At 41.4% G+C, this 25,023-nt stretch overlaps 1 protein-coding gene across 1 annotated transcript in view; it reads left to right on the top strand.

The window, feature by feature from the left end:
* Window positions 1–1,946: 1,946 nt before the first annotated feature.
* PPP1R7 (protein phosphatase 1 regulatory subunit 7) overlaps window positions 1,947–25,023 on the top strand; it is a 73,563-nt gene continuing 50,486 nt past the window's right edge. The window contains exons 1-3 of the mRNA XM_069727720.1: window positions 1,947–2,028; window positions 18,692–18,790; window positions 23,817–23,869. Of these exons, the coding sequence (XP_069583821.1) occupies window positions 1,992–2,028; window positions 18,692–18,790; window positions 23,817–23,869 (189 nt within the window). The 5' untranslated portion in view covers window positions 1,947–1,991. The remainder of the gene's footprint in view (window positions 2,029–18,691; window positions 18,791–23,816; window positions 23,870–25,023) is intronic.

Genomic DNA, 25,023 nt, shown 5'->3' with positions numbered 1-25,023 from the left:
ACTCCTCTCATCACTACCTGCAGTACATCACTCCTCTCAGCACTACCTGCAGTACATCACTCCTCTCAGCACTACCTGCGGTACATCACTCCTCTCAGCACTACCTGCGGTACATCACTCCTCTCAGCACTACCTGCGGTACATCACTCCTCTCATCACTACGTGCAGTACATTACTCTTCTCACCACTACATGCGATACATCACTACTTTCAGCACTATCTTCGGTACATCACTCCTCTCAGCACTACCTTCGGTACATCACTCCTCTCAGCACTACCTGCGGTACATCACTCCTCTCGGCACTACCTGCGGTAAATCACTCTTCTCAGCACTACCTGCGGTACATCACACCTCTCAGCACTACCTGCGGTACATCACTCCTCTCAGCACTACCTGCGGTACATCACTCCTCTCAGCACTACCTGCGGTACATCACTCCTCTCATCACTACGTGCAGTACATTACTCTTCTCACCACTACATGCGATACATCACTACTTTCAGCACTACCTTCGGTACATCACTCCTCTCAGCACTACCTTCGGTACATCACTCCTCTCAGCACTACCTGCGGTACATCACTCCTCTCGGCACTACCTGCGGTAAATCACTCTTCTCAGCACTACCTGCGGTACATCACACCTCACAGCACTACCTGCGGTACATCACTCCTCACAGCACTACCTGTGGTACATCACTCCTCTCAGCACTACCTGCGGTACATCACTCCTCTCGGCACTACCTGCGGTAAATCACTCTTCTCAGCACTACCTGCGGTACATCACACCTCACAGCACTACCTGCGGTACATCACTCCTCACAGCACTACCTGTGGTACATAACTCCTCACAGCACTACCTGCAGTACATCACTACTCTCAGCACTACCTGCGGTACATCACTCTTCTCACCACTACATGCGGTACATCACTCCTCTCAGCACTACCTGCGGTACATCACTCCTCTCAGCACTACCTGCGGTACATCACTCCTCTCGGCACTACCTGCAGGACATTACTCTTCTCAGCACTACCTGCGGTTCATCACTCCTCATAGCACTACCTGCGGTACATCACTCCTCACAGCACTACCTGTGGTACATCATTCCTCTCGGCACTACCTGCGGTACATCACTCCTCTCAGCACTACCTGCGGTACATTACTCTTCTCAGCACTACCTGCGGTTCATCACTCCTCATAGCACTACCTGCGGTACATCACTCCTCACAGCACTACCTGTGGTACATCACTCCTCTCGGCACTACATGCGGTACATTACTCTTCTCAGCACTACCTGCGGTTCATCACTCCTCATAGCACTACCTGCGGTTCATCACTCCTCATAGCACTACCTGCGGTACATCACTCCTCTCAGCACTACCTGCGGTACATTACTCTTCTCAGCACTACCTGCGGTTCATCACTCCTCATAGCACTACCTGCGGTACATCACTCCTCACAGCACTACCTGTGGTACATCACTCCTCTCGGCACTACATGCGGTACATTACTCCTCTCAGCACTACCTGCGGTTCATCACTCCTCTCAGCACTACCTGCGGTACATCACTCCTCACAGCACTACCTGCTGTACATCACTCCTCACAGCACTACCTGCAGTACATCACTCCTCTCATCTTCCTTCTGCAGCACACCACTCACTGTCTAATCTCCATTTACAGGACATGGGTCCGAGCTTATCCTCCTCCTCCTGCAGCACATCGCTTCCCTTCCTAGCCCCCCTCCTTCAGCACATCGCTTTCCTGCCTAATCTTCCCTCCTGCAGGACGTCTTTCCTATCAGGTACGTGTGAAGCACCCGCTGTCTCCTATGAGCAGACCCAAACAACTCATCGAACACTGCAGTTCTCAGGAGACACATTGACACGACGCCTGCGCGGTGGAATTCATCTGTCACTAGTCACGTGGTTGAGTAACTGTCGCTGATTGGTGGAGAGACGTGCACTTCCGGGAGCTAGAGGAACAGACGCACAATGGCGAGTGGCGGGGGAGAAGTGCAGGACATGGAAGGTAGGGCTGGCGGGAGTCCGGGGCGGCCGTGCACATGAGCTGTGTAGGAATTACAGGACTTGTATTTATGATCGCTTTAGTGCTTAATTGTGGAACTACAAGTTCCAGTATGAGCTGTCAGTGATGGAGGGCAGGTGACACGTTTTACTGCATGATGTGCGGTGGTATCAGCCTCTTCAGGACAACTGCAGTGGGATTTGTGTTAGTTCCCAGGATCTCTGCACAACTGTGACAGCTGACAACCCCCAGACACAGATCTGCAGACTGGAGGTTGTCAGGTGACCTGCCTGATGTGACAGTATGTAGTCACTGGGGCAACGGCCTCACTGGGTGCCAGCTGTACCACCCAGGAAACCCCTACAAGTCACAACTGTAGGTAACAAGATAGTATCCACTATATACAGAAATATATATAGGAATGGCAGACACAACTGTAGATAACAAGATAGTGTCCTCTATATACAGAAATATATATAGGGAACGGCAGACACAACTGCAGGTAACAAGATAGTGTCCTCTATATACAGAAATATATATAGGAATGGCAGACACAACTGTAGGTAACAAGATAGTGTCCTCTATATACAGAAATATATATAGGGAACGGCAGGCACAACTGTAGATAACAAGATAGTGTCCTCTATATACAGAAATATATATAGGAATGGCAGACACAACTGTAGGTAACAAGATAGTATCCTCTATATACAGAAATATATACAGGGAATGGCAGACAGAGCTGTAGATAACAAGATAGTGTCCTCTATATACAGAAATATATATAGGGAATGGCAGACACAACTGTAGGTAACAAGATAGTATCCTCTATATACAGAAATACATATAGGGAATGGCAGACACAACTGTAGATAACAAGATAGTGTCCTCTATATACAGAAATATATATAGGGAATGGCAGACACAACTGTAGATAACAAGATAGTGTCCTCTATATACAGAAATATATATAGGAATGGCAGACACAACTGTAGGTAACAAGATAGTATCCTCTATATACAGAAATACATATAGGGAATGGCAGACACAACTGTAGATAACAAGATAGTGTCCTCTATATACAGAAATATATATAGGGAACGGCAGACACAACTGCAGGTAACAAGATAGTGTCCTCTATATACAGAAATATATATAGGAATGGCAGACACAACTGTAGGTAACAAGATAGTATCCTCTATATACAGAAATACATATAGGGAATGGCAGACACAACTGTAGATAACAAGATAGTGTCCTCTATATACAGAAATATATATAGGGAATGGCAGACACAACTGTAGATAACAAGATAGTGTCCTCTATATACAGAAATATATATAGGGAACGGCAGACACAACTGTAGATAACAAGATAGTGTCCTCTATATACAGAAATATATATAGGGAACGGCAGACACAACTGTAGATAACAAGATAGTGTCCTCTATATACAGAAATATATATAGGGAATGGCAGACACAACTGTAGATAACAAGATAGTGTCCTCTATATACAGAAATATATAGGGAATGGCAGACACAACTGTAGATAACAAGACAGTGTCCTCTATATACAGAAATATATATAGGAATGGCAGACACAACTGCAGGTAACAAGATAGTGTCCTCTATATACAGAAATATATATAGGAATGGCAGACACAACTGTAGGTAACAAGATAGTATCCTCTATATACAGAAATACATATAGGGAATGGCAGACACAACTGTAGATAACAAGATAGTGTCCTCTATATACAGAAATATATATAGGGAACGGCAGGCACAACTGTAGATAACAAGATAGTGTCCACTATATACAGAAATATATATAGGGAATGGCAGACACAACTGTAGGTAACAAGATAGTATCCTCTATATACAGAAATATATATAGGGAATGGCAGACACAACTGTAGATAACAAGATAGTATCCACTATATACAGAAATATATATAGGGAATGGCAGACACAACTGTAGGTAACAAGACAGTGTCCTCTATATACAGAAATATATATAGGGAATGGCAGACACAACTGTAGGTAACAAGATAGTGTCCTCTATATACAGAAATATATATAGGGAATGGCAGACACAACTGTAGGTAACAAGACAGTATCCTCTATATACAGAAATATATATAGGGAATGGCAGACACAACTGTAGGTAACAAGACAGTGTCCTCTATATACAGAAATATATATAGGGAATGGCAGACACAACTGTAGGTAACAAGATAGTGTCCTCTATATACAGAAATATATATAGGGAATGGCAGACACAACTGTAGGTAACAAGATAGTATCCTCTATATACAGAAATATATATAGGGAATGGCAGACACAACTGTAGATAACAAGATAGTGTCCTCTATATACAGAAATATATATAGGGAACGGCAGACACAACTGTAGATAACAAGACAGTGTCCTCTATATACAGAAATATATATAGGGAATGGCAGACACAACTGTAGATAAGATGGTATCCTCTATATACAGAAATATATATAGGGAATGGCAGACACAACTGTAGATAACAAGATAGTGTCCTCTATATACAGAAATATATATAGGGAACGGCAGACACAACTGTAGATAACAAGACAGTGTCCTCTATATACAGAAATATATATAGGGAATGGCAGACACAACTGTAGGTAACAAGATAGTATCCTCTATATACAGAAATATATATAGGAAACGGCAGACACAACTGTAGATAACAAGATAGTATCCGCTATATACAGAAATATATATAGGAAACGGCAGACACAACTGTAGATAACAAGATAGTGTCCTCTATATACAGAAATATATATAGGAATGGCAGACACAACTGTAGATAACAAGATAGTGTCCTCTATATACAGAAATATATATAGGAATGGCAGACACAACTGTAGATAACAAGATAGTGTCCTCTATATACAGAAATATATATAGGAATGGCAGACACAACTGTAGATAACAAGATAGTATCCTCTATATACAGAAATATATATAGGAATGGCAGACACAACTGTAGATAACAAGATAGTATCCTCTATATACAGAAATATATATAGGGAATGGCAGACACAACTGTAGATAACAAGATAGTATCCACTATATACAGAAATATATATAGGAATGGCAGACACAACTGTAGATAACAAGATAGTATCCGCTATATACAGAAATATATACAGGTCCTTCTCAAAAAATTAGCATATAGTGTTAAATTTCATTATTTACCATAATGTAATGATTACAATTAAACTTTCATATATTATAGATTCATTATCCACCAACTGAAATTTGTCAGGTCTTTTATTGTTTTAATACTGATGATTTTGGCATACAACTCCTGATAACCCAAAAAACCTGTCTCAATAAATTAGCATATCAAGAAAAGGTTCTCTAAACCAGGGGTCCCCAACTCCAGTCCTCAAGGCCCACCAACAGATCATGTTTTCAGGATTTCCTTTGCATTGCACAGGTGATGCAATTATTACCTGGGCAAGACTAAGGAAATCCTGAAAACATGACATGTTGGTGGGCCTTGAGGACTGGATTTGGGGACCCCTGCTCTAAACGACCTATTACCCTAATCTTCTGAATCAACTAATTAACTCTAAACACATGCAAAAGATACCTGAGGCTTTTATAAACTCCCTGCCTGGTTCATTACTCAAAACCCCCTTCATGGGTAAGACTAGCGACCTGACAGATGTCAAGAAGGCCATCATTGACACCCTCAAGCAAGAGGGTAAGACCCAGAAAGAAATTTCTCAACAAATAGGCTGTTCCCAGAGTGCTGTATCAAGGCACCTCAATGGTAAGTCTGTTGGAAGGAAACAATGTGGCCGAAAACGCTGTACAACGAGAAGAGGAGACCGGACCCTGAGGAAGATTGTGGAGAAGGACCGATTCCAGACCTTGGGGAACCTGAGGAAGCAGTGGACTGAGTCTGGTGTGGAAACATCCAGAGCCACCGTGCACAGGCGTGTGCAGGAAATGGGCTACAGGTGCCGCATTCCCCAGGTAAAGCCACTTTTGAACCATAAACTGGACTGTTGCTAAGTGGTCCCAAGTACTTTTTTCTGATGAAAGCAAATTTTGCATGTCATTCGGAAATCAAGGTGCCAGAGTCTGGAGGAAGACTGGGGAGAAGGAAATGCCAAAATGCCTGAAGTCCAGTGTCAAGTACCCACAGTCAGTGATGGTGTGGGGTGCCATGTCAGCTGCTGGTGTTGGTCCACTGTGTTTCATCAAGGGCAGGGTCAATGCAGCTAGCTATCAGGAGATTTTGGAGCACTTCATGCTTCCATCGGCTGAAATGCTTTATGGAGATGAAGATTTCATTTTTCAGCACGACCTGGCACCTGCTCACAGTGCCAAAACCACTGGTAAATGGTTTACTGACCATGGTATTACTGTGCTCAATTGGCCTGCCAACTCTCCTGACCTGAACCCCATAGAGAATCTGTGGGATATTGTGAAGAGAAAGTTGAGAGACGCAAGACCCAACACTCTGGATGAGCTTAAGGCCGCTATTGAAGCATCCTGGGCCTCCATAACATCTCAGCAGTGTCACAGGCTGATTGCCTCCATGCCACACCGCATTGAAGCAGTCATTTCTGCCAAAGGATTCCCGACCAAGTATTGAGTGCATAACTGAACATTATTATTTGTTGTTTTTTTTGTTTGTTATTAAAAAACACTTTTATTTGATTGGATGGGTGAAATATGCTAATTTATTGAGACAGGTTTTTTGGGTTATCAGGAGTTGTATGCCAAAATCATCAGTATTAAAACAATAAAAGACCTGACAAATTTCAGTTGGTGGATAATGAATCTATAATATATGAAAGTTTAATTGTAATCATTACATTATGGTAAATAATGAAATTTAACACTATATGCTAATTTTTTGAGAAGGACCTGTATAGGAATGGCAGACACAACTGTAGATAACAAGATAGTATCCGCTATATACAGAAATATATATAGGAATGGCAGACACAACTGTAGATAACAAGATAGTGTCCTCTATATACAGAAATATATATAGGAATGGCAGACACAACTGTAGATAACAAGATAGTATCCACTATATACAGAAATATATATAGGGAACGGCAGACACAACTGTAGATAACAAGATAGTGTCCTCTATATACAGAAATATATATAGGGAACGGCAGACACAACTGTAGATAACAAGATAGTATCCACTATATACAGAAATATATATAGGGAACGGCAGACACAACTGTAGATAACAAGATAGTGTCCTCTATATACAGAAATATATACAGGGAATGGCAGACAGAGCTGTAGATAACAAGATAGTATCCTCTATATACAGAAATATATATAGGGAATGGCAGACACAACTGTAGATAACAAGACAGTATCCTCTATATACAGAAATATATATAGGGAACGGCAGACACAACTGTAGATAACAAGATAGTATCCTCTATATACAGAAATATATATAGGGAACGGCAGACACAACTGTAGATAACAAGATAGTATCTTCTATATACAGAAATATATATAGGGAACGGCAGACACAACTGTAGATAACAAGATAGTATCCTCTATATACAGAAATATATATAGGGAATGGCAGACACAACTATAGGTAACAAGACAGTATCCGCTATATACAGAAATATATATAGGGAATGGCAGACACAACTGTAGGTAACAAGATAGTATCCTCTATATACAGAAATATATATAGGGAACGGCAGACACAACTGTAGATAACAAGATAGTATCCTCTATATACAGAAATATATATAGGGAATGGCAGACACAACTGTAGATAACAAGATAGTATCCGCTATATACAGAAATATATATAGGGAATGGCAGACACAACTGTAGGTAACAAGACAGTATCCTCTATATACAGAAATATATATAGGGAATGGCAGACACAACTGTAGATAACAAGATAGTATCCGCTATATACAGAAATATATATAGGGAATGGCAGACACAACTGTAGGTAACAAGACAGTATCCTCTATATACAGAAATATATATAGGGAATGGCAGACACAACTGTAGGTAACAAGACAGTATCCTCTATATACAGAAATATATATAGGGAATGGCAGACACAACTGTAGATAACAAGATAGTATCCTCTATATACAGAAATATATACAGGGAATGGCAGACACAACTGTAGATAACAAGATAGTGTCCTCTATATACAGAAATATATATAGGGAATGGCAGACACAACTGTAGATAACAAGATAGTGTCCTCTATATACAGAAATATATATAGGGAATGGCAGACACAACTGTAGATAACAAGATAGTATCTTCTATATACAGAAATATATATAGGGAACGGCAGACACAACTGTAGATAACAAGATAGTATCCTCTATATACAGATATATATATAGGGAATGGCAGACACAACTGTAGGTAACAAGATAGTATCCTCTATATACAGAAATATATATAGGGAATGGAAGACACAACTGTAGGTAACAAGATAGTATCCTCTATATACAGAAATATATATAGGGAATGGCAGACACAACTGTAGATAACAAGATAGTGTCCTCTATATACAGAAATATATATAGGAATGGCAGACACAACTGTAGATAACAAGATAGTGTCCTCTATATACAGAAATATATATAGGAATGGCAGACACAACTGTAGATAACAAGATAGTATCCTCTATATACAGAAATATATATAGGGAATGGCAGACACAACTGTAGATAACAAGATAGTGTCCTCTATATACAGAAATATATATAGGAATGGCAGACACAACTGTAGATAACAAGATAGTATCCTCTATATACAGAAATATATATAGGGAATGGCAGACACAACTGTAGATAACAAGATAGTATCCACTATATACAGAAATATATATAGGAATGGCAGACACAACTGTAGATAACAAGATAGTATCCGCTATATACAGAAATATATATAGGAATGGCAGACACAACTGTAGATAACAAGATAGTATCCGCTATATACAGAAATATATATAGGAATGGCAGACACAACTGTAGATAACAAGATAGTATCCGCTATATACAGAAATATATATAGGAATGGCAGACACAACTGTAGGTAACAAGATAGTATCCTCTATATACAGAAATATATATAGGAATGGCAGACACAACTGTAGATAACAAGATAGTGTCCTCTATATACAGAAATATATATAGGAATGGCAGACACAACTGTAGATAACAAGATAGTGTCCTCTATATACAGAAATATATATAGGAATGGCAGACACAACTGTAGATAACAAGATAGTGTCCTCTATATACAGAAATATATATAGGGAACGGCAGACACAACTGTAGATAACAAGATAGTATCCACTATATACAGAAATATATATAGGAATGGCAGACACAACTGTAGATAACAAGATAGTATCCGCTATATACAGAAATATATATAGGGAATGGCAGACACAACTGTAGATAACAAGATAGTGTCCTCTATATACAGAAATATGTATAGGGAACGGCAGACACAACTGTAGATAACAAGATAGTATCCACTATATACAGAAATATATATAGGAATGGCAGACACAACTGTAGATAACAAGATAGTATCCGCTATATACAGAAATATATATAGGGAATGGCAGACACAACTGTAGATAACAAGATAGTGTCCTCTATATACAGAAATATATATAGGAATGGCAGACACAACTGTAGATAACAAGATAGTATCCTCTATATACAGAAATATATATAGGGAATGGCAGACACAACTGTAGATAACAAGATAGTATCCACTATATACAGAAATATATATAGGAATGGCAGACACAACTGTAGATAACAAGATAGTATCCGCTATATACAGAAATATATATAGGAATGGCAGACACAACTGTAGATAACAAGATAGTATCCGCTATATACAGAAATATATATAGGAATGGCAGACACAACTGTAGATAACAAGATAGTATCCGCTATATACAGAAATATATATAGGAATGGCAGACACAACTGTAGATAACAAGATAGTGTCCTCTATATACAGAAATATATATAGGAATGGCAGACACAACTGTAGGTAACAAGATAGTATCCTCTATATACAGAAATATATATAGGAATGGCAGACACAACTGTAGATAACAAGATAGTGTCCTCTATATACAGAAATATATATAGGAATGGCAGACACAACTGTAGATAACAAGATAGTATCCACTATATACAGAAATATATATAGGGAATGGCAGACACAACTGTAGATAACAAGATAGTATCCACTATATACAGAAATATATATAGGGAACGGCAGACACAACTGTAGATAACAAGATAGTGTCCTCTATATACAGAAATATATATAGGGAACGGCAGACACAACTGTAGATAACAAGATAGTATCCACTATATACAGAAATATATATAGGGAATGGCAGACAACTGTAGATAACAAGATAGTGTCCTCTATATACAGAAATATATATAGGGAATGGCAGACACAACTGTAGATAACAAGATAGTATCCTCTATATACAGAAATATATATAGGGAACGGCAGACACAACTGTAGATAACAAGACAGTATCCTCTATATACAGAAATATATATAGGGAATGGCAGACACAACTGTAGATAACAAGATAGTATCCTCTATATACAGAAATATATACAGGGAATGGCAGACACAACTGTAGATAACAAGATAGTGTCCTCTATATACAGAAATATATATAGGGAATGGCAGACACAACTGTAGATAACAAGATAGTGTCCTCTATATACAGAAATATATATAGGGAATGGCAGACACAACTGTAGATAACAAGATAGTATCTTCTATATACAGAAATATATATAGGGAACGGCAGACACAACTGTAGATAACAAGATAGTATCCTCTATATACAGATATATATATAGGGAATGGCAGACACAACTGTAGGTAACAAGATAGTATCCTCTATATACAGAAATATATATATAGGGAATGGCAGACACAACTGTAGGTAACAAGATAGTATCCGCTATATACAGAAATATATATAGGGAATGGCAGACACAACTGTAGGTAACAAGATAGTATCCTCTATATACAGAAATATATATAGGGAATGGCAGACACAACTGTAGATAACAAGATAGTATCCTCTATATACAGAAATACATATAGGGAATGGCAGACACAACTGTAGATAACAAGATAGTGTCCTCTATATACAGAAATATATATAGGGAATGGCAGACACAACTGTAGGTAACAAGATAGTATCCTCTATATACAGAAATATATATAGGGAATGGCAGACACAACTGTAGATAACAAGATAGTATCCTCTATATACAGAAATATATATAGGGAATGGCAGACACAACTGTAGATAACAAGATAGTATCCTCTATATACAGAAATATATATAGGGAATGGCAGACACAACTGTAGATAACAAGATAGTATCTTCTATATACAGAAATATATATAGGGAATGGCAGACACAACTGTAGATAACAAGATAGTATCCTCTATATACAGAAATATATATAGGGAATGGCAGACACAACTGTAGGTAACAAGATAGTGTCCTCTATATACAGAAATATATATAGGGAATGGCAGACACAGCTGTAGGTAACAAGATAGTATCCTCTATATACAGAAATATATATAGGGAATGGCAGACACAACTGTAGGTAACAAGATAGTGTCCTCTATATACAGATATATATATATATAGGGAATGGCAGACACAACTGTAGATAACAAGATAGTATCCTCTATATACAGAAATATATATAGGGAATGGCAGACATAACTGTAGGTAACAAGATAGTGTCCTCTATATACAGATATATATATAGGGAATGGCAGACACAGCTGTAGGTAACAAGATAGTATCCTCTATATACAGAAATATATATAGGGAATGGCAGACACAGCTGTAGGTAACAAGATAGTATCCTCTATATACAGAAATATATATAGGGAATGGCAGACACAACTGTAGGTAACAAGATAGTATCCTCTATATACAGATATATATATAGGGAATGGCAGACACAACTGTAGATAACAAGATGGTATCCTCTATATACAGAAATATATATAGGGAATGGCAGACACAACTGTAGATAACAAGATGGTATCCTCTATATACAGAAATATATATAGGGAATGGCAGACACAACTGTAGGTAACAAGATAGTGTCCTCTATATACAGAAATATATAGTATCCTCTTTAGAGATAAAGGCCTTATTGTGCAATAATTGCTATTGCAGGGTGAAATGACCAAGGCGGCTGTATACAGAGTTGCCGAGTGTAGCGCTGTCTTATAATAAAGGCGCATATACATACTCAACAACTAAGGCATCAGTATAATCCGAGTATTGCAGCCTTTCAGTATATATTATACTCATATAATATACAGAGGTAAAGAATCAATACAAGTCAACAGTGGATATCCCCATTATAACTTGGTAACTGTACGCTCTATAATAGACATGCTCATAGTGAGGTCAAATTAACAAAAAATGCCCACATAGTAAAGATATAATAGTCATTACCAATGAAGTAAGCAGAAGTCCAGGCGTCCACCACACCCGACGCACGTTTTGCAATGAAATGCTTTGTCCATTGGTGAACGAGCGTCTTTTTTTTTTTCTAAGTTAAACAAGCCCAACTGTTCCATCCTCTCATCATATGAGAGGCCTCCATCCCTTCTAATAATCTAGTTGCCACCTTTGAACTGACTCTAATTTCCGAATGTCCTTTTTTAAATGTGGAGCCTTATGTGGAGCCCAAAACTGGATCCCATATTCTAGATGTGGCCTCACCAGTGATTTATAAAGGGGTCATAATACGTTGGGATTTCATCTCTTTTTATACATCCTAAGGCACGTTCAGGATTTCTTGCAGAAATTTCCTGAGCAAAACCGGACATTTTCTGCAAGAAATCCACATGCGTTTTTTTTGCGTGTTTTTGACGCTTTTTTTCTGGAGCTTCCCAATGCATTAAATAGCGGGAAAAACGCAAAAAATCCGCAATATTAATAACCACAAGGTCATTAATATAGAGGTTAAAAATAATCTGTCTCAGTAGAGATTCCTGCGGTCCCCGCTGCTCCCCGTACAGGTCCGTGCGGGTCCCCGCTGCTCCCCGTGCAGGTCCATGCGGATCCCCGCTCCTCCCCTTACAGGTCCGTGCAGGTCCACGCTGCTCCCCGTACAGGTCCGTGCGGGTCCCCGCTACGCCCCGTACAGGTCTGTGCAGGTCCACGCGGCGCCCCGTACAGGTCCGTGCGGGTCCCCGCGGCACCCCCTACAGGTCCGTGCGGGTCCCCGCTGCGCCCCCTACAGGTCCCTGCGGGTCCCCGCTGCTGACTATATCCCATTTAGAGAACGTACCATTTATGACCACTGTTTACTGTCATTTAGTCAATTCCTTACCCATCTGCATATACACTGCTCAAAAAAAATAAAGGGAACACTTAAACAGACTATAACTCCAAGTAAATCAAACTTCTGTGAAATCAAACTGTCCTCTTAGGAAGCAAGACTGATTGACAATCAATTTCACATGCTATTGTGCAAATGGAATAGACAACAGATGGAAATTATTGGCAATTATCAAGACACCCTCAATAAAGGAGTGGTTCTGCAGGTGGGGACCACAGACCACATCTCAGTACCAATGCTTTCTGGCTGATGTTTTGGTCACTTTTGAATGTTGGTTGTGCTTTCACACTCGTGGTAGCATGAGACGGACTATACAACCCACACAAGTGGCTCAGGTAGTGCAGCTCATCCAGGATGGCACATCAATGCGAGCTGTGGCAAGAAGGTTTGCTGTGTCTGTCAACGTAGTGTCCAGAGGCTGGAGGCGCTACTAGGAGAGAGGCCAGTACACCAGGAAACGTGGAGGGGCAGTAGGAGGGCAACAATCCAGCAGCAGGACCACTACCACAGCCTTTGTGCAAAGAGGAACAGGAGGAGTACTGCCAGAGCCCTGCAAAATGACCTTCAGCAGGCCACAAATGTGCATTTGTCTGCACAAACGGTTAGAAACCAACTCCATGAGGATGGTCTGAGTGCCCGACGTCCACAGATGGGGGTTGTGCTCACAGCCAAATACCGTGCAGGGCGCTTGGCATTTGCCACAGAACACCAGGATTGGCAAATTCGCCACTGGTGTCCTGTGCTCTTCACAGATGAAAGCAGGTTCACACTGAGCACATGTGACAGACGTGACTGAGTCTGGAGAAGCCGTGGAGAGCGATCTGTTCCCTGCAACATCCTTCAGCATGACCGGTTTTTGCAGTGGGTCAGTAATGGTGTGAGGGGGCATTTCTATGGAGGGCCGCACAGCCCTCCATGTGCTCGCCAGAGGTAGCCTGACTGCCATTAGGTACCGAGATGAGATCCTCAGACCCCTTGTGAGACCATATGCTGGTGCGGTTGGTCCTGGGCTCCTCCTAATGCAGGACAATGCCAGACCTCATGTGGCTGGAGTGCATCAGCAGTTCCTGCAAGATGAAGGCATTGAAGCTATGGACTGGCCTGCCATTCCCCAGACATGAATCCGATTGAGCACATCTGGGACATCATGTCTCGCATCATCCACCAACGTTGCGTTTCACTACAGACTGTCCAGGAGTTGGCGGATGCTTTAGTCCAGGTCTGGGAGGAGATCCCTCAGGAGACCATCCGCTGCCTCATCAGGAGCATGCCCAGGCGTTGTAGGGAGGTCATACAGGCACATGGAGGCCACACACTACTGAGCATCATTTCCTTGTCTTGAGGCATTTTCAGTGAAGTTGGATCAGCCTGTAATTTGATTTTCCACTTTCATTTTGAGCATCATTCCAAATCCAGACCTCTATGGGATTTTCATTTACATTGATAATTATGTTTTATTGTTCTGAACACATTCCACTATGCAATGAATAAAAATTTGCAACAGGAATATTTAATTCAGAGATACCTAGGATGTGGGATTTTAGTGTTCCCTTTATTATTTTGAGCAGTGTAGTTGCCTCTGTAGCTTCAGTATAAGGCTGTTATGTGGCACAGTATTATCACATCAGCTTCATTACCAACATCCAGATTTTCAGTTGCCTCCTCATAGAAACATTCTGAGATGTATAAAGTTATTTTTTATATTTTCCGGATGGAGCTATGTGAGGGCTTGTGGCCTTATTTGTGAGACGAGCTCACATTTATAGTAACAACTAGCTGAAGAGCCCGGCGTTGCCTGGGCATAGTAAATATCTGTGGTTAGTTATAGCACGTCACTTCTCTTATTTTCCCATCACGCCTCTCATTTTCCCAATCACATCTTTACTTTTCCCCCTCACATCTCTCATTTTCTCCCTCACACCTCTCATTTTCTCCCTCACTCGTCTCATTCCAACCTAACACTTGTCATTTCGACCTCACATCTGTCATTTTCCGATCACTACACTATTTTCCCTCACTCCTCTCATTTTGCACTCACATCTTTTCATTTTCACCTCACACCTCTCATTTTCACCTCAGTATATACATGTTTGTCATCTCCCTTATATATAGTATACACCTGTATGTCATCTCCTGTATATAGTATATACCTGTATGTCATCTCCCCTGTATATAGTATATACCTGCTGTGTCATCTCCCCTGTATATAGTATATACCTGTATGTCATCTCCTCCTATATATAGTATATACCTGTATGTCATCTCCTCCTATATATAGTATATACCTGTATGTCATCTCCTCCTATATATAGTATATACCTGTATGTCATCTCCTTCTATATATAGTATATACCTGTATGTCATCTCCTCCTGTATATAGTATATACCTGTGTGTCATCTCCCCTGTATATAGTATATACCTGTGTCATCTCCCCTGTATATAGTATATACCTGTGTGTCATCTCCCCTGTATATAGTATATACCTGTGTCATCTCCTCCTATATATAGTATATACCTGTATGTCATCTCCTCCTATATATAGTATATACCTGTGTCATCTCCTCCTGTATATAGTATATACCTGTAGGTAATCTGCTCCTGTATATAGTATATACCTGTGTCATCTCCTCCTGTATATAGTATATACCTGTATGTCATCTCCTCCTGTATATAGTATGTACCTGTATGTCATCTCCTCCTGTATATAGTATGTACCTGTGTGTCATCTCCCCTGTATATAGTATATACCTGTGTGATCTCCTGTATTAGACCTCGTTAACACGTTATTTGCTCAGTATTTTTACCTCAGTATTTGTAAGATAAATTGGCAGCCTGATAAATCCCCAGCCAACAGGAAGCCCTCCCCCTGGCAGTATATATTAGCTCACACATACACATAATAGACAGGTTATGTGACTGACAGCTGCCGTATTTCCTATATGGTACATTTGTTGCTCTTGTAGTTTGTCTGCTTATTAATCAGAATTTTATTTTTGAAGGCTAATACCAGACTTGTGTGTGTTTTAGGGCGAGTTTCGTTTGTCAAGTTGTGTGTGTTGAGTTTTGTGTGGCAACATGCGTGTAGCAACTTTTTGTGTGTCGAGTTGCATGTGACAGGTTAGTGTAGCAAGTTGTGTGCAGCAAGTTTTGCGCATGGCGAGTTTTGCACGTGGTGAGTTTTATGTCTGGTGCCTTTTGAGTATGTGCAAGTTTTGTGTGAGGCAACTTTTGCATGTGTTGCAAATTTGTGCATGTGGCAATTTTTCCGCATGTGCAAGTTTTGCGTGTGGCGAGTTTTCCATGAGGTGAGTTTTGCACTTGTGGCGAGTTTTGCGTGAGCCTATTTTTTGCATGTGGCGAGTTTTGCGCGTGGTGAGTTTTGAGCGGCGACTTTTGTGTTTCGACTTTTATGTGGCGAGGTTGGTGTATGTGTGGTGAAATGTGTGCTGAGGGTGGTATATGTGTTCAAGCACGTGGTAGTGTGTGGCGCATTTTGTGTGTGTGTTCATATCCCCGTGTGTGGTGAGTATCCCATGTCGGGGTCCCACCTTAGCAACTGTACGGTATATACTCCTTGGCGCCATCGCTCTCATTCTTTAAGTCCCCCTTGTTCACATCTGGCAGCTGTGAATTTGCCTCCAACACTTTTCCTTTCACTTTTCCCCATTATGTAGATAGGGGCAAAATTGTTTGGTGAATTGGAAAGCGCGGGGTTAAAATTTCACCTCACAACATAGCCTATGATGCTCTCAGGGACCAGACGTGTGACTGTGCAAAATTTTGTGGCTGTAGCTGCGACGGTGCAGATGCCAATCCCGGACACACACACACACACACACACACACACACACACACACACACACACACACACACACACACACACACACACACACACACACACACACACACACACACACACACACACACACACACACACACATTCAGCTTTATATAGTAGATTTTTGGTAGATACAAAGTTGCGTTTTTGTTTTTTTTTGCTTTTCAACGATGGTGAAAAAAAATGCAATACTGCCTTTTATATTTTTTTCTTTTAATGGTTTTGACTGATCAGACTTTACAGATGAGGCAATACTACCTGTTTATTTTTAATGGTTTTTTTATATGTAGGAAAGGGGGAAGGGGTGATTACGTTGTTTTGTAATTTATATATTCGTATTTAAAAACTTTTTTTTAGTCCCCTTGGTGAGCTCAAACCTATATACTGTAATGCAGAATATATTGTAGTAACAATCGCGGCCTCCTATGATCGCCAGCCATAGACTGGTCTTCTTAGGAGACCCCCAGATTGTTGTCATAGGCCCCGCTCATGGCACAATTAGAAAGGCCAGAGCGCTGGGCAACCCTTTTAATATAAAATTGCTCTTAAAGATGTCCATATACTTTAAAGGCAAGAAAAAAAACCAAACACCTGTATTCATCTGTAAGTAAATGGCGCTCTAAACATACACCGCAGTCTAATGGGAAGAGTGGCTAAAGGGAGAAAATGAGGTTATATTCGCCCTGCAGTTTCTCACTTCCAGTCATTGGGAGCTGTGGACAGTTTGTGATCTCTATACAGTGAGCACAATGTAATCACGTCCAATGCTTCTTGACTGACGGCCGCTATGTGTGTGCGGAGCAGCGTGTGTGCCTGCCACAGCTGCTGCTATGAAATACACATGTACTAATTGTATATTTAGGTAATTGATGACCAGAAGGGGGCAGGGGTAAAGGGGTGGACAATCTTGTTTCAATTTGTATCTGTTAAAATCTAAGGGGTAAGGTTTCTCCTTGTAACAACCAGCTCTGGCTTGTCAAGGTAAGGAGGCTTATTCGCCGTGCAATGCTCCTCTGGGAAATTTAATATGCAAATTTCCCCTTCAGAGAAAAAGAGGATTTGAACTCTCTAGCGCCACCTGTTGGAAGTCATTTTGCAAGACTCGTTAAAGGGTTGAATGTGACTTGTAGTATCGCTACTTCCAACAGGTGGCGCTATAGAGTTCAAGTCCTCTTTTTCTCTGAAGAGGCAATTCGTATCTGTTAAAATAAATGTTTTCAACCATTTTTAATCTGATTTAAAAAAAAAAAAAGTGAATGGGATCACATTGCGACTACACGACCTCTACAGGCAGGGAGTTTTTTTTTTTTTTTTTTACAATTTGCTACTACATAATACTATCTTTTGCTTCCCAGTTGATAAACGGGCAGAGTCTGAGGAGTCTACAGATGATGACGTTAAGGAGAAGCGGGCGCTTCCAGATGGCGAAGTGCAGAATGGTGACCAAGCTGCAGGTACCAGCCTTATTTTCTCCAGGGTCTCTGCCTTTTATATTAGTTGTCATGTTTGTCAGATTACGGTATAATGAAGTGCCGACTCGTGCTGCACTGTCTTCCAGCTGCTGCACTGTTGTCACCATGTACGTTTTACTATTAAAACAGATGAGTGGTCCGAGGCAAGTCCCTGGCGACTTCTGCCCACCCAGCACTGGATGGACAGGTGTTGTCCTATGTATGTGTATAGGAAGAGACCTCTCAGATAAGAGTAACAGGGAGAAACAAAAGTTTGGCCAACAGTGATCATATGTGTGGCCATCTTAAAGAAGCGCTTCCATTATAATTGTGATAATGTACATGTAGTGTAGGTATACTAATATTCTCACCGATTGCAGTCTTCACCCCTGTTCCACATCTTTTTCCGGATCACATGACTTTTCCAACTTGCCGGCCGCGCTGCGCCATGTGTGTGAGCTGGAAGTTGCTATTACGTTGTAAGCCTGTTCAGCCTCGCTCTGACATTGTAGAGGCGACTTCCATCTCGCACACAAAGAGCAGTGTGATCAGAGTCTGAAGTTAGGTCACGTGACGCAGAAAAGGAGCAGTGGCGGAAACTGGAGAAGATGGTGCTTGGTGAGAATATAATACACTACACATCATGTGCATTATCACAGGTTTGTCCCATAGAAATCCTAATGGCGGTGCTTCTTTAAAATGCAGCTGTCATTATGATACTTGTCCCCATTGGAGTGAAACGCTGCTTATGAATTTTCGTGGAACAGTGTGTGGAGATCTGGATGTAGTTAAAGGGGCCTCATGACCTCTTCAGGTCAGATTCACACATCCATGTTTCATGGATTACGATGTGTGAACCATCAGCCAGAGACATGGCTGTTATCAATCCCCAAGTCCTGGACTGCGGCTTTAACGGTGAACGTGACTGTAGTCTAGTGGATATTCGGTGTCTTGGCTTTTCTTGTACCAGTCCACATCTTGGTACTTTATAGTTCCCTGTTCGGTGACCACTTCCAATACACCCAATTAAGGCTTAGTGAGTAACAATAGGGGGTCCGCTATGAGCCGCTGCTTCTCTGAAGGGATGCCAGCATTGATAGAAATCCGCATAAACCCATTGTGATCCATTAGCTGCATGGAGAATAAGTCCTTGTACGACTGAGGCTCCCGGGACCAGTGTGGCCAGCTTCTCTCTGGGGAATCTGCAATCCAATCATTGGGAAGCATTAGGCTAGGTTCACATTGCGTTAGTGCAATCCGTTTAGCGGATACGCTAACGGATTGCAATAACGCAATGTCCAAAAAGGGATTGCGTTCGGCAGTCCCGCTAGCGCAGATGCCCGATCTGCGCTAGCGAGGAACGGACCCTGAACGCTGCAAGCAGCGTTCGAGGTTCGTCCGAAACTAACGGCACATCGCAGACGCATGCCAAAAATGGCATACGTTTGCGATGCGTTAGGGATCCGTTAGCACATTGCAGTCAATGGGTGCGCTAACGGATCCGTTACACAGCGTTAATTGCGACAATTGCGCCATGTAACGGAGTCCGTTAGCGGACACCCACTAACGCAATGTGAACCTAGCCTTATTAATCATCCCATTCTGCAGTAATGGGATGTAAATGTGGGTGATAAAGCCTCACTATTGAAGCTTTGCCAGTGCTGCCAGCGGGTGACGTCAGTAGGGTCTCCAGATTGGCTGTAACATATCACATTAGTTGGCAGTAAATAGAGAAGTATTGTGCACATTAGCTCCACGGATTCACTACCAGCAGATACACGGGGCCTTTCATAAAAACAGGTGGACAAGTAAAATCATGGGCTTCCCCACGGCAATCAATGCTGTCAGTGCAAGCCAGAAATTGGCTGCAAGTCTGACCTTACCGTATGTCTGTGAATGTCCACCAGTGTTTCAGCAATAATGGTCATGCCGTCAGCCTTTTCCCTAGATACCTGGAGCCAAGTACTCTGCATTACTAAGTGGAAGTGCGGTCAGCGCCCAGATCAGTTACAGCGAGAGGAAGCAGTGTACGCTCACAAGACTGATGCCATTTCTGAAGCGGACCCTCTTCACTGCTGCGGATCTGTACATGGATCAACTCCATTGTCAATTAGTGGGATTCTTCTTTTGTGCTCCTGTTCGAAATCTGTAGGAAATTTCCACTAATATCATGGGTGAATTTTTTTTTTTTCTATAGTGAAACCAAAACTCTGGAAAATTTCCATTAACATGCTAGGGGTGCAGATGAGGAGTAAAATGGATTGTGTTATTAGAAAACTAGCTTTTGGTTAAATTAAAATTTAATGTGTTTATCAATGTTCAGCATTATCTATATTAAAGGGAATTTGTAATAGTTTTTTGTACCATGTAATCTGAGAAGAACATAATTTAAGGAGCAGAGACCCTGATTCCAGCAATGTTGTCACTTGCTAGCTTGTTTTGCTGTTTCAGTACAATCAGTGTTTTATTAGCAGGAGATTATCACTACAGGACAAGCTGCATCCTAGTCCAACGACGAATTTAGCACTAATTGGCAGCTTCCCAAGCACACTCTGTGGTGACAAAGCAGCCAATCAGTGGTGTGGGCGGGGTTATATAGGGCGAAACATTCCGAGCTCTGCTAGATCTGCAGCAGAGAAAACTGTGATTCGGTCACAACTGCTGTACCCAGTAAACTAAGTAATGCGTAGCTTAGATCAGGGTCTCTGCCCCTACATCATGCAGCGGATTGCATATTAAAAACCTGCTGATGTATTTCATTTAAAGGGAACCTGTAACACTATTTGTCGATACTAAACTGCCCCCAGTGTCTTATTAGTGATGTGATATGAATCACGAACATGGTGTTTTCAAGCAAAATATCTCAGTATTTATGTAAAAAAAAATACTTTTTATCATTAGGCAATTGCATAGTAGACCTTGTCTTTCAGCCATATTGGTGGCGCTTTCAATAGTTCCACTCACGGTCTTCATAATAATCATGCCCAAGCCCAACGCAGTCTGGCTGAACTGCCCTGACATCATGGCAATCACTGACTAATTCCCGCCCCTGTGCACTGACAACCAGCTCCCCGGACGTGCGCACTGAATCTGGATGTATGTCCTCAGCTTCACTTTCTAGCTCCGCATGCTTCAGAGTCACCGAGTCAGTGGCTGCGTGACATGTATACTGTGAGTGCGCATTTACGCCAGGAATATAGTGGAGCGAATGGTAACAGGACTCACTTCTGGGTTCTATCCAGGTTACTTTTCAGAAGTTTTAACTACATTTAAAATAAATGTTTAATATAAAAACCTGATTTAAACAGATAATTTTCTTTTAAGTATTGCATCCACACCTAAATGTGCATCCATAATGTGTGTATGTCCTCATTGTCCTGTAAGAACCGCTTGGCTTAAAGGGAATCTGTCAGCAAGTTGTTCCTGCCTCATCTGAGAGCAGTGAAATGTAGACAAAGACCCTGATCCAAGCGAAGTATCACTTAGATTACTGTGTGCAGCCGTTCTGACCCGGAGATTAGATTTAGAAATGCAGCAGAGCTGGGAAAGCTGCCCCTGCCCACACCAGGCTCTGTGTACATGGTCTATAGACAGTGAGCTGCCTATCACAGGAGGGGCGGAGTCAGACCAGGACGCACAGGCTCCTGTAGTCCAAGCAATGATAAGCTCCTGGTGCACAATCGTTGCAAGCAAACAGCAATAAGCTTGAGAAGAGAAGCAAATCTGTGTTTTAACCTCTACAGCATGCTGTCTTCATGCTGACAGATTCCCTTTTAAGATATAGTCAGAAACGACTCTCTTGTTCTCACAATGCTTCATCATCATCAGTATTACAAGAGTTTACAATAAGGGGTTGCGAATAGTGCTCCCTCTCTTAAAGGAAAAACAATTCTTATATATGGTGTATTATTTTTGCAAGCCTTGAGGTCTCTGAGTCTCGTGCTTTCTGCATAGTGAGATAGTTCCCTGTACATATCTGAACTGCTCCTTAGCGCCCCTCCATGGATGCCTGGGGCGATGACAGCTGATCCCACCAGAGTCTGTTTCTCAGCAGAGGACATCAGTTGAGTAGACAGGACTTGGATAACGGATTTAGGCCACGTTCACACGTTCGGTATTTGGTGAGGTTTTTACCTCAGTGTTCATAAGCCAAATCCAGGAGTGGGTGATAAATACAGAAGTGGTGCATATGTTTCTATTATACTTTTCCTCTGATTGTTTCACTCCTTGTTTTGGATTACAAATACTGAGGTAAAATACTGACCAAATACTGACTGTGACCGCAGCATTAGAGTCTGATATCTTTCAGAATACAAACTACATAATTACTAAATAGAATTAAAATGAATTTTACTCTGTAGCCAAACTATTAAAATGTTGGTCCTAATATCGGGATGAAGGTACGCGCACACGACTTCACATCCAGGCGGATTCTGCTTGACATCCACCTGAAAAGTAGTTTCTAAAAAAGATGCTGAAAAGAACTAACATAAGCCCTGCAATGTCAGGACCAGTTCCTGTTCACATGTTCAGTCTTTTTGAGCTGCTTTTAACCGCATCTGTCTTTGAAAGTTGTGAAGTGGCTAAAAGAAGTGACCTGACCATTCTTCGAATAAAAAAGTCACCGGCGGCAAAGATGCTGCAAAAAAACAATCACAGAAAAAAGATATAGCTTTACCAACACCCGGTCATATTACCAATGCACTTAGCAGGATGCAGCCCCCCATGATAAAGGTGGGGGCAACACCAGAGCCTAAAAAACAGCCCAGAAGACAATTTGGGGGGTGGGGGGAGGACCACTGTCGTCATCTTAAGTGCCTACTGGTGTCTAAAAGATGTAAGCACCATACACGGATCGGATCATTCTGAAATAGATATTCAAAGTAAGCACACCAGCCTCACCGGGTCTAAGATCTGTTTAATAATGGCTGCAGTTTGTATTGGGAATTTGGTTACAGATTCACTTTAAATATTATAAGAATATTCTGCAGTTTTTTTCATTTTTATTTATTTTTTCCCCCCCCAAAAGACTTGGAAACGCCGGTGAACTTGGAAACGATTATCCTGGATCCTGAAGCAGAGGTAATGAAGAATGTGCTTTATTATTCAGTGAAGGTTCATTAAAAGGAACTTGTCAGCATGATTTATTACTAAAAAGTATAGCCAAAATGGCGCTATTGCACTGATTACATTGATACTTTTGTTGAAGGCGTCAGATCAGTGTTTTTTGGGTTTTTTTTATCCGGTTTTACATTTTCTTCTGACGTCTTCTGTGCATCGGGGCAGGCCCGGGGGGCCGGGGCTTCTACTAAGGCAGCTCCACCTGTGTCATGTGTCTCTACAGGTCACTGACTAGTCAGTGACGGGCCGCCATCATTGGCATGTGGGCAGTGTGAGATTCCACCTCTGGTTTTCAATAAAATAGCACCGAAGTTGATGCATTTGTATATCCGAGCAGAGTTGCCACAATGGGATATGGGTGGGTAGCACTGCAAAATGTCAGTGACGTTGTGGATGTTTTTTATAGTAGTATGAGAAAATGTCATACTGATAAGTCTGAAAACCAAATGCACCACCCAAATCGTACATGTGTGGACCGCATAAAGGGTGCAATAGTATAATATTATATAAGTCAAAGACCCACTAGTATCTGAATATCAAATCAAGCAAAATAAGTACAGGTAAAAGTCAAGCTGTGGGTCCCTGGTTCCACTCTTCATAGAAAAACTTAAAGCACCACTCCAGCATTTATTTCAATGCTGGTGAAATGCCACAAATGTATGTTCACTGTCCCGCCATCCTGGGCAATTCTCGGCGCCGCTTCATTCTCGCACCATCATCTTGTGACCAGAAGTAACGGTCACAAGCTCTCAGTGTAAGTCTATGAGGTCTCATTCCGGCCTCATTGTGGCTCTCATGGACTTAGATTAAGAAGTGAGCACCAGTCCACCCAGCAAACAATGGAGCGATCCTCAGGTGACAACTAGCAGAACAGGACCGGAGCGGCGTCGAGACCAGAAGATGGCGGCTGGTGAGTATAATATTAGCTGCAGAGAACATACGTTAGTGGCACTACTCCGGTGGTGAAATGAAAAAAATCTCCATAGTGGTGCTTTACGTCTGTTGGTGTTTCGTGCTGTATGAAGAATGACAGGTCATATATACTACTTATTTGTAATGTCCCAGGACTTAAGACACTACTAGTTTGCGAGGCGGTGTACCCCACAGGTGATTAT

The sequence above is a fragment of the Ranitomeya imitator genome, chromosome 5, assembly GCF_032444005.1.
Source record: "Ranitomeya imitator isolate aRanImi1 chromosome 5, aRanImi1.pri, whole genome shotgun sequence".
NCBI classification, from domain to species: domain Eukaryota; kingdom Metazoa; phylum Chordata; class Amphibia; order Anura; family Dendrobatidae; genus Ranitomeya; species Ranitomeya imitator.
The sequence above is the reverse complement of the archived record's forward strand: the minus strand, read 5'-3'. Positions and strand labels throughout refer to the sequence as shown.